This window comes from Haliotis asinina, chromosome 1 (assembly GCF_037392515.1).
Source record: "Haliotis asinina isolate JCU_RB_2024 chromosome 1, JCU_Hal_asi_v2, whole genome shotgun sequence".
Lineage (NCBI taxonomy): Eukaryota > Metazoa > Mollusca > Gastropoda > Lepetellida > Haliotidae > Haliotis > Haliotis asinina.
This window is the reverse complement of record NC_090280.1, coordinates 75,231,300-75,243,621: the sequence shown is the minus strand read 5'-3', so window position 1 is coordinate 75,243,621 and position 12,322 is coordinate 75,231,300. Positions and strand designations below refer to the sequence as shown.

The 12,322-nt window shown below is 39.8% G+C and overlaps 1 protein-coding gene across 1 annotated transcript; it reads left to right on the top strand.

The window, feature by feature from the left end:
• The first annotated feature begins 1,870 nt into the window (after positions 1–1,870).
• Positions 1,871–6,869, top strand: LOC137282680 (uncharacterized). Its single transcript, XM_067814470.1, has 3 exons — positions 1,871–1,889; positions 6,291–6,349; positions 6,642–6,869. The coding sequence occupies exons 1-3, from the start codon at positions 1,871–1,873 to the stop codon at positions 6,867–6,869; spliced, it is 306 nt and encodes a 101-aa protein (XP_067670571.1).
• The last annotated feature ends 5,453 nt before the right edge of the window (positions 6,870–12,322 follow it).

The window sequence follows — 12,322 nt, the reverse complement described above, 5'->3', positions numbered from 1 at the left end:
TCCGTATAGGCGGTGCAGGCGATACAGTCACTGTGTGATACATGTGCACAGGAGTTAAAACATTCTCTTTTAAGAATCTGTAATTGCATTGTGAAAATCAAATTAATTATAGTCAATTTTTTCACTGCAGATGTCTTTCGTCCCTGAAAAAGAAGGCTCCTTTTCTTCCTATTTTATGCCAATAATCTAGAAACCATAATCGACTAACGGGATCGTGTGGTCAGTGTCGGCGACTTGGTTGACACATGTACCATCATACACTTCAATTGCGTAGATCGATGCTTATGCTGATGATCAGTGGATTGTCCAGACACAATTATTTAGATACCGTTTCCATATAGGTGAAATATATTTCTGAGTGCGGCGTTAAAGAACAAACCAAAGTGGTAAGTAGGTAAGTGGGTGAGAGGTTTTACGCCGTGTTTAACAGTATTCCAGCAATATCATGGCGGTGGACACTAGAAATTCGTTTCAGATATTTTTCACATGTAGTTAATGGAACCCGGGTCTTCGGCGTGACGAACGAGCACTCTAGCAACTAGGCTACCCCACGGGTAATTTAGGGTGGGGTGGGGTGGATGTGTACTTGGTTTACACATGTCATCGTATCTGTGTGGTAGATCGATGTTTATGCTGTTGATCACTGAATTGTATAGTCAAGACACCCCTCTGACGTGTAGACACTGTCCCAGAAACACTGAGTATTTGCAGATTTGATCCTCGCCTTTCTAGTCAGGATTGGGTGATCACAATGTGTGCGTGACAAAATTCATTGAAGCGTATACGTTGTGTTCCTGAACAGCTCGGTTCAATATGTTTCTGTGTAAGTATCACTTGTATGAGTGAGTGAAGTTAATCGAACCAGTTTTGACTATGTGTTAGAGTGTGAGCTCCGTATGGAAGGAAATCCTGAGGCGATACAGTCACTGTGTGATACACGTGTATAATAGTCAAAACATTCTCTTTTAACAATCTGTAATTGTATTGTGAAAATCGAATTAATTATCGTCATTTTTTTTCACTGCAGATGTCTTTCGTCCCTGAAAAAGAAGGACGTCCCAGGGCTCCTTTTCTTCCTATTTTATGCCAATAATCTAGAAACCATAATCGACTAAGGTGATCGTGTGGTCAGTGTCGGCGACTTGGTTGACACATATATATACCATCATACACCTCAATTGCGTAGTTCGATGCTTATGCTGATGATCAGTGGATTGTCCAGACACGATTATTTAGATACCGTTTCCATATAGGTGAAATGTATCTCTGAGTGCGGCGTTAAAGAACAAACCAAAGTGGTAAATAGGTAAGTGGTGAGAGTGTTAGGTTCTGCGCCCCGTTTAACAATATTCCAGCAATATCATGACGGTGGACACTAGAAATTCGTTTCAGATATTTTTCACATGTAGTTAATGGAACCCGGGTCTTCGGCGTGACGAACGAGCACTCTAGCAACTAGGCTACCCCACGGGTAATTTAGGGTGGGGTGGGGTGGGGTGGGGTGGGTGTGTACTTGGTTTACACATGTCATCGTATCTGTGTGGTAGATCGATGTTTATGCTGTTGATCACTGAATTGTATAGTCAAGACTCCATTATATGCAGACCGCTTCCATATAGCTAAAATATTGCAGAGTGATGGGTAAATGTGACTTGCAATGAATGCTGTGTAAAGCTGAATTGCGCAGGGTACGGGAGAACTAGTCATTAATTTCACGTAATGCTATGACTATCTCGCGAGATTTATGACGTCGCTATGACGACAGCTTCAATTTTGATGCCGCCATTTTGACGCTATCATATCTCTGTGATATTGCTGAATTTCTGCTGACATTTGCCTCACGATCTGCTCATCACCATTTATTGTCACTATGAACTCCTACAGCCAAGGTATTTCTTTATTTCTAGGATAATTATTGTTGCCTGTTTTTCTTTCTTTAATGACTTATTTACTTCATTCACTCTGATGTGGGGAAGCTAAGAACATCTTGCCGACTGCCATCAAATATTGACCTGTTCTAGCATCTTTTTCCCATTAATATTGAGGCCATTCAAAGTTTCAGAGTGTTTACAGACAACAGGAATACAACGTCTGTCCACACAATTATATAATAAGTAAACATTTTAAGCTGATAACTTTTGGATATTGAGGTTTTCTTGTATGGATGCCCATGGTAGGATTGTACAGGGTTCGCCCAGACTTGAACAAGCTTGATATATGGAAATGTTAACCTTAAATGACCCTAACTGCCACTGAATTGTCCTAGAAAGCTCCTATATTTAGCAAAATGTGTCACCTTTTAATGAAATACTTCTAAAAGTATTACGTAATGACAGTCATTAGTCTCGATCACGAATCAAAACTTTCCCAGTACAGAGATGTAACTAAACGTTATTTCTCACTGATGGTCGTTGCATTTGACTAACCAAATGGATATTTTCAACTACTTTTATGTGTTAACCGAGTTCATATGAATTTTGTCTTGAAAAGGTACAAAAAGGCTAAATGTTTGATTATTCATAACAAAGCATGTTCTGTTTTTCACAGCTGTAGTGTAAGTGTTACATTGAGTGTTACAGTCTTGACAGAAACGCCCAGATAAGTCAGTTCCGAGCATGTTGATAAAGATATCTACATGGGTGTCCCGATCATGCTAGCTATTTATTGTTACCCTAGAGAATTCTGCAAGTTTAGTTAACAACTGGCAGTATGAACAGTGGCCAGTGTCGTGATGCTTTTAGGAGTGCTTCTAAAACCAGGCTGAACTGGTTAATGAACATTCTTCTTGAGCTGCCTTATAAAGTTGTGAAGTTGCCCTTAGGTATATGTTTTGTAAGATCTTACTAATCATCAGAAGTGGCAGAGGTCAGAATGAAGTGTCGCTTTGTCAAGTTTCTAGTGAAACATACTCCAACAGCTACCAATATGTTGGTGATTCTGCGAGTACTTGGGTAACGAAGATTGAAACTCTGAACAGTCCGTAATTATGACAAATCAACATGTCAGAGTCATCCCAAATAAATAAAGCCACTAAGTCTTTTTGTAAGACTGGTCCCTTGTACTCACAGTGGGAAGATAAATAATTGCTCAATGCTTAACCTCAAAACATTAATCCCATTAAGTAAATAAACACTGGAAACTTTATTTCTGTATCCTGGGGACATTGGTTTGGATGACTTTGTGTCTATTCACTATCTTTGATATTTAAGAAGAAAAAAAACACCCTATGCAATTATGTTGGCCTAATTATGTTTCATACATTGCCAGCACATAAAATAGATTCTTATCTGCTTAAACCCCTGGATGCCACAGGGACATATATGTCCTTCCTCTACATCCCTCACTTTGAAGTCCAATACAATTCTAAATATACCACGCGTATATAAATACTTCACAGTTTTGAATTCTGCGGAAAATTCCCAGTTTCTTGATACCATCCACTATTATCTCAGACCAAGCTAAAATGCTTAAAATCGCCTTTCAAAATAGGCTTCGTTATAAATGTCGCCATTTTTCAAACTGTACAAAATCGAGATTCACAGCATTATTTGCAGTATGTTTTGAAATGTGAAAATCGGATAATTGCTGGGAGGGCCTACCTTTACAGCACCACAAACTTTAAAACACGTCATAATACTATTTTACGTATTTGCAAGTGATTTTGTTCAAAACTGTCATTTTTCTAACTGTACAAAATCGAGATTCACAGCGTTATTTGCAGTATGTTTTGAAATGTGAAAATCGGATAATTGCTGGGAGTACTGAATTTCAAAAATAGCATATTAATGATCACTGATATAAAGTTTACATGTAACCAGTAATGATAATTCTGAAACGTCACCGATGAACCGAGAATCGGTTGGGATGTTTTCGAAAATACACTTACACGAACGCCGAAGTGCGCTTTCCGCCATATTGGTTAGTGTTTACAAAATCACGTTTCGAGAAGGCCGGTATTGACACGCCTATAACATCACGTATATTTCATAGTCAGTTGCGACAAATGCATCGTTGAATTCCCCACACATCTTAGAATCAAATTACAAATGGTCTTTACCACCAATACCAACTGTCTAGATAAAACGAAACGAAAGATAATTGGTATGAAAACGAACGCTGTGCTCGAAAGACAGCGCTTGTTCGAAATGTAAACAAAGAAAACAATCCAATTTTACACTGCGTAGCATTTTCGGTAATATTCCAACATCCAGCCGTCTAGTCATTGCTTACAATGGTTCAATACGCTTAGTATATTCAGGGGAAGAGTATCGTAGCAAACAACTGCAAAGTGAAAACAGATACAATGAAATAATTTGGTAATTGATAAGAAACTGTCAAACTCTTAGTGTAGTGTGACGCCATGACTGACGCAAAATCACGCAGAAGGACAGCAGTGGCGCCCGTAATAATGATGCAAAATCAACAAAAATACATCGACACAAACAGGAGAATGTGGGAATCTAAGAACTAAAATAGGTATCGGATAGGGCCATCCAAATCGCTATTACCTGCTTTTTGATGTAGTACACTGTCATCTTTTCTTACAAATTGTGAAACTACCAAAAGGTATCCTCTCACATTGGGGAACTTTGTATTGGAATAGTTTGGTTCACTGTGAACAAAACATAACGGAAATAAACTGTCCGTATCCACAGCAAACTCTCTCCATGTGATCTGAGTTACATTGACCTAATGTAAACCATAGCGGAGTTATGCCCCCTTATCTTTATACGTACATGACCTCTCTGTCGACTTTTGACCTCATAGTAGAAAATCGATTTTTGACATTTATTGCGGGTCATTTTTGATTTTGTGAGTGTGACGTTATGCATTAGCACATACATCCATTTCATATACACTTATGTCGTTCAGATATCAAGCTGTATTTTCTTCGCTCACACTTTCCGTAAAGATGCCAAATTTAAAAAAATCGTAGCAGAGTGCTTTTATTGGTGCACGATAAAAAACTGAGAAATTTACTTTTTTTGAACACACACAAAAGTTTTGGACAACATTTAGCAGTGTCTATTTCTCAAACCCCTGAGGTAGCCGCAATTATATTTATACCAACGGATAGGAAATCAAATATTCTACATGTCTGTGCAATTTCATAGCCGTACGCAGCTTCAGGACCACGCGAGCGCAAATCTCGCACAACGTTCACTTTTCAAACCTTATGGAAATGTGCGCCTGAAAAAAACTCGGCATCCAGGGGGTTAAGACACCTATACGTCGTGTTCCAACCAAGCACCATTAGTGTATTCCTAGGTAGGATCAAAACGTTCAGTATGAGCAGGTTTATTGATTTTCCAGCTGCCATATTAGGTTGTGGAATTGCCCATAGCTATAGTTTTGGTATATACCGGATACATACCAGCCATATTATTTTAGTTGACAGACCCCATTGGTTTGGGAATCTGCAGACATTGTGTCTGTTCTCAAGCATTGATGTACTAAAAGCCCAATGTAGTTATGTTGGCTTGATTTTGATTTATGCCTTACCATTTAATCTGTAGTGCACATGCTAGTACCTCATTCTCTTTCTCTAAAATACTGAATTACATCAAAACATATAAAGTTAGATAAACTGACTTACGCAACTAACAGTGATTCAACACAATAGGTTTAAATGTTGTTTTGTATATGTTTATAAGATCTGGGCTGATTTGCACTAAGCGATCTTAGTGCTACAATGATTGTAACTCCCATTCTGGAACATAGGCTTAAGACAGGCGTAGCACTAAGACTGCTTTGTGCAACTGGACCCTGGTTGTATGAAACTGATATGATGTGATACCATAAGGTGTCATTAAAACTCTAATAATTATTCAACATTAACTTTGGTCATAATGAAGGTTTAATGGATGCATCCCTTTACTGAGGAACCATAAACTAATTGAAGATTTTGGGTAATCTTAACCTGACACTAACAAAACACATATTTAAAAAAAGCAGATGGGTCAGATTGACCATGCTTGTTTGTTAAAATAAAATTAATAAATAAATATTTATATGCATAATGTCACCTTAATGAATATGCTAGAGTTAGTATCATAACTTAATGATTACTCAATTTGATGTCGTGGGGTTCCTTTCATAAACCAACCTTTACTAGACTGCAAGGTCAATTCCCATTCTTTAACGTTGCCCTAAGGCTGCCTTAGTGAATAACATCACCTCAGTGTTTTGTGAAAAGAGGTCCTTGTTTGTTAATGATGAGATCTGATACAGACAGTGTCCTGTTTCTTGTTTGGTTATTTCTAAGACTTTCATTCCTTCTTTCCCAACAGCCCTTGACCTTGTGATCCGGTTCCCTTTGAACTTTGACATCTGGGCCCCTCCTCGCCAAGTGGGTGTCTTAGGGAATCAGTATTTTTATAGAGTTGTCATAAAACTGAAGTCGTGTGATATCTATTTTGTGTCTGGATCTAACCATTGTATCAGTTGCTAACACAGATACATGTCCTGTTGATTTGGAAACAATTCTCAGTATATGTGTGTGTGCGTGTGTGCGCGCGTGCGTGCGTGCGCGTGCTCGCAAATATGAATATGGCTCTATCAATCCGTTATGAACATCTACCCACTTTCTGTACTGCCATCTTCTGTCACTGTCTATTTTACCTTTTCTCCCTCCCTGTCAGCGTCCTACTGGGAGATACATGACCATCCTTGAACCTCTGTCTGAGCTGCCCACACCTCCCACCTCCCTAGCCAACCATCTCTCTATCCCTGTCCTCTGTGATGCCCCTCACTTCGTTGACATCAACCTTGATGATGACGACACCCCGACCCAGTCCCCAGTTCGACTCTTCCTGTCACGTGTGTCTGGATTCTTGAGGAGAGTGTTCCGTGTCAAGGTGGACGCTTAGAGTGACATCTTTAAATTGCCTGGATTGTTGAGGAGTGGGTTTGAGATGGACACTTAGAGTGACATATTGAAATTGTTTGGATTCTTGAGTAGTGTGTTTAAGATGGACACTTAGTGTGACCTCTTGAAATTGCCTACATTCTTGAGGAGAGTGTTTGAGATGGATGCTACGAGTGACATCTTGCAATTGTTTGAATTCTTGAGGAGTATGTTATTACTTTAAGATGGACGGCTAGAGTGAGATCTTGCAATCGTTTGAATTCTTGAGGAGTGTCCTCAAGATGGACGCTTAGTGTGACATCTTGACATTGCCAGGATTACTGAGGAGAGTGTTGAAGATGGAGGCTTCGAGTGAGAGCTTGTGTTTGACTTCTTGAGGAGGGTGTTTGAGATGGACGCTTCGAGTGGCATCTTGCAATTGTTTGTATTCTTGAGGAGTGTGTTGAAGATGGACACTTAGAGTGACATCTTGTGATTGTTTGAATTCTTGAGGAGTGAAGCAGGGTGGATACTTAGAGCGGCATCTTGGGACCTTGGAACCTTTGACATAATAATTAATTGCACTGAATCATAAATACAATATGTATGGTGACTTTATACATTTTTGGAGCATTCGGACTTTTTTTCGACCCTTTAGCTATTTAGTGGCTTTAGCTTATTCTTAGATCAAATCTGTTTTGCTTCATGAAGGAGTATTTGTCCTTTCTTCTTTTGGCATTTTTCGGACAAGATTTAAGTAGAGGTTTTCATTCATATTTTCGGCTCTTGTCAGTTTTATCTATTAAATATTGCTTTTTCTTTCTAGGTAATTTGTCTGTTTTTTGTTTTGATTGCGTGTGTGGTCGTAAGTAGTAGTGTGTAGTGTGTGAGTAGTTACTTTTAGTCCATCAGTGTCACATCAGAAAGGGATCTCACACATTGTAACCTGGTCTTCAGACTGACCTGCGAACACTATAATGACTTCAGTACCCCTGCCACCCTCTGGTTGGTTGAGCAATACCACCGCACTACTACAATCCCGTAGTCACCCTTTTACCTATCACTTGAGCAAACTGTAGTACTACAATTTGAGTAGTTGGTCGTAAGTCCTATATAAGTGAAGTTGCTGTCCTAGACGTCCTCTGTACGAATGGATACGAATTTGATACTGACAGTGGCCAGAAGTGTAGTTTCCCTTGAATTTGTATATGTCTTATGAGTAAATATTTTTCAGTGATGACTGAATCAGTGAAAACATAAGTTGCTTATCTCAGCAACTACTCATCATGGTCATGACGTGACAGCAAGGTGGCGGGTGACGGCAGGAGTCTACTCTACCGTCTTCTGGTAGAATTTGTCACCGGGGTTTTAAGTTGTTTTTCTTTCTACACGATTCCGTTTGTTGAGGAGTTCGCGGTATTTGTGAGTCGAGACCACATTTATCGAAACCTCCATGCAAAATCCCGAAACATCACATGAAAAGTAACAACATTAGATATCAATGGAGATAGTGTATTAATGCACGGCTTCATCAGCATGCCAGTAGTTGTAAGTATGTTGGATCATACACGTGTCCTGGGACATCAAAATGTGCGTTAAATGTACAAATATACGTGTGATTTTTTTCCAACTATTTCCAGTTTCCAAAGATATATAGAAGGGAAAGTGTTCATAGTACTTTGAATTTTATGTACTGGATAAAGCAGAACTCTAGAAAGCCTATATCTAGAGTGCCAGTGATTAATTGACACTAACGATGTAGTTGGGAAGTTGCAAGTAGCTTTGTTTTGATCACTGGCCTTTATGATTGTTTTCTTTTCTGTCCACAGGTTGAAGATAGGCGACCCTCAAATAACTAGAGACTTATCACAGAGCAGCCAGCGTCATACCAAACCTTTCTAGCTGATATATGTATCGCGTCTGTCGTGAGCACGTCAGTGAAATGTAATAAAATGTGTTGAAACGTAACTGATGTGTTTCTTTATGGCTCAGTATCAACTGTTTGGGTGTGGCTACCACTTGTGTGAGTGAGTGAATGTGGTCGAACTCCCTTTTGTCTGTGTATCGGTTTGTCATCATCGTCTGTGAGGAAATCTGCGGATATAGTACTGTGAGCTAAAACATCATAGTCATGGACACGTACGGGTATGGCGCTGTCGACCCTTCAGTGTGGGGAGCTGAAGTATCAGTCATTGACACGTACGGGTTTGGTGCTGTCACCCCTTAAGTGTGGGGAGCTAAAGCATCAGTCATTGACACGTACTGCAGTGTTCACGATGATGTTTCAAAGTAACGGGACACTGGGTCCTGTAAGTTTCAGATCTCTCTCTGACCCACTGAAAATTCACAGGACCCACAGAATAAAGTTAAACAAAAATTTCAGATTTGACATTTCTTATAATTGGCATTGAAATTATTAACATTGTATGACAACAGACATAAGATTTATGAACAGTAAAGAAGTGTTACATGCCGCAGATAACACAAAGACATTGTGAAATATTCAGTCAGACACTGGGGCTGGTGGGTTGTTGATTTCTATCTGACCACTGGCGAATCTGCCAGATTTGTCAGAGGGACAGACGCTATTCGTGAACACTGGTACTGATATTGTACTGTCGCCCCTTTAGTGTGGGGAGCTAGAACATCAGTCATGGACACGTACGCATAGCTCAAGATATTTAATCAAGCACTTGGGTATTTACTCCCATGTCTGTTTACGTGTGCGTAATTGCAGTTTTGAGGAATAACTAGCAGCTTGTATACTCGCACTAATTTAAAAAATTGAGTACTTTTACACAAAGTTTCATATCCTTATTGGGTAAATAACGTTCCTACTTATGTAAATTAAAATGCTTCTCAATGGTCTAAAGTTGTTATTAATTGTTATATTGCAAAATACATTTCAGTCATTTTCAAATACTCAACGTGGAAGTCATGGGACCATTATTGTAAACTCCGGACAGTGGCTACGATCTGTAACAGTATATATGTAATTTGTATAGGCATCGAATACCATTTGCTAATGCTGTTGAAGAGTTTAGGCGCCACGACGAATCATACTCAAGGCAAGTTAGTTAATTGAGCAAAGTGCGCAAGGTATTATAGACCTATTGGGTTATAAGTAATTCTTGTGCGTTTTACATACTCCCAGATTGAGTAAATGTGATTTTTATTGAGTAAAATACGCAAATAAGCGCAATATCTGGAGCTCTGTGTATGAGTATGGTACTCTGACCCCTTCAGTATGGGACAAAGGTATCAGTCGTTGACTCGTATGGGTATGGTACCGTCATTCCTTCAGTGTAGGGAGCTAAAGCATCAGTGATGGACACGTACGGGTATAGTACTGTCACCCCCTCCAGTGTGAGAAGACACACCATTCACAACTAGACACTGTCCCAGAAACACTGAATATTAGCAGATTTGATCCTCACCGTTCTAGTGAGGATTGGGTGATCACAATGTGTGCGTGACAAAATCCGTCTAAGCGTAACCGATGTGTTCCTGAATAGCTCGGTTCAATATCCTTCTGTGTAAGTATAACTTGTATGGGTGAGTGAAGTTAATCGAACCAATTTTGACTTTGTGTCAGTGTGTCAGCTCCGTATAGGCGGTGCAGGCGATACAGTCACTGTGTGATACATGTGCACAGGAGTTAAAACATTCTCTTTTAAGAATCTGTAATTGCATTGTGAAAATCAAATTAATTATAGTCAATTTTTTCACTGCAGATGTCTTTCGTCCCTGAAAAAGAAGGCTCCTTTTCTTCCTATTTTATGCCAATAATCTAGAAACCATAATCGACTAAGGTGATCGTGTGGTCAGTGTCGGCGACTTGGTTGACACATGTACCATCATACACCTCAATTGCGTAGATCGATGCTTATGCTGATGATCAGTGGATTGTCCAGACACAATTATTTAGATACCGTTTCCATATAGGTGAAATATATTTCTGAGTGCGGCGTTAAAGAACAAACCAAAGTGGTAAGTAGGTAAGTGGGTGAGAGGTTTTACGCCGTGTTTAACAGTATTCCAGCAATATCATGGCGGTGGACACTAGAAATTCGTTTCAGATATTTTTCACATGTAGTTAATGGAACCCGGGTCTTCGGCGTGACGAACGAGCACTCTAGCAACTAGGCTACCCCACGGGTAATTTAGGGTGGGGTGGGGTGGATGTGTACTTGGTTTACACATGTCATCGTATCTGTGTGGTAGATCGATGTTTATGCTGTTGATCACTGAATTGTATAGTCAAGACACCCCTCTGACGTGTAGACACTGTCCCAGAAACACTGAGTATTTGCAGATTTGATCCTCGCCTTTCTAGTCAGGATTGGGTGATCACAATGTGTGCGTGACAAAATTCATTGAAGCGTATACGTTGTGTTCCTGAACAGCTCGGTTCAATATGTTTCTGTGTAAGTATCACTTGTATGAGTGAGTGAAGTTAATCGAACCAGTTTTGACTATGTGTTAGAGTGTGAGCTCCGTATGGAAGGAAATCCTGAGGCGATACAGTCACTGTGTGATACACGTGTATAATAGTCAAAACATTCTCTTTTAACAATCTGTAATTGTATTGTGAAAATCGAATTAATTATCGTCAATTTTTTTCACTGCAGATGTCTTTCGTCCCTGAAAAAGAAGGACGTCCCAGGGCTCCTTTTCTTCCTATTTTATGCCAATAATCTAGAAACCATAATCGACTAACGGGATCGTGTGGTCAGTGTCGGCGACTTGGTTGACACATATACCATCATACACCTCAATTGCGTAGTTCGATGCTTATGCTGATGATCAGTGGATTGTCCAGACACGATTATTTAGATACCGTTTCCATATAGGTGAAATGTATCTCTGAGTGCGGCGTTAAAGAACAAACCAAAGTGGTAAATAGGTAAGTGGTGAGAGTGTTAGGTTCTACGCCCCGTTTAACAATATTCCAGCAATATCATGGCGGTGGACACTAGAAATTCGTTTCAGATATTTTTCACATGTAGTTAATGGAACCCGGGTCTTCGGCGTGACGAACGAGCACTCTAGCAACTAGGCTACCCCACGGGTAATTTAGGGTGGGGTGGGGTGGGGTGGGGTGGGGTGGGTGTGTACTTGGTTTACACATGTCATCGTATCTGTGTGGTAGATCGATGTTTATGCTGTTGATCACTGAATTGTATAGTCAAGACTCCATTATATACAGACCGCTTCCATATAGCTAAAATATTGCAGAGTGATGGGTAAATGTGACTTGCAATGAATGCTGTGTAAAGCTGAATTGCGCAGGGTACGGGAGAACTAGTCATTAATTTCACGTAATGCTATGACTATCTCGCGAGATTTATGACGTCGCTATGACGACAGCTTCAATTTTGATGCCGCCATTTTGACGCTTTCATATCTCTGTGGTATTGCTGAATTTCTGCTGACATTTGCCTCATGATCTGCTCATCACCATTTATTGTCACT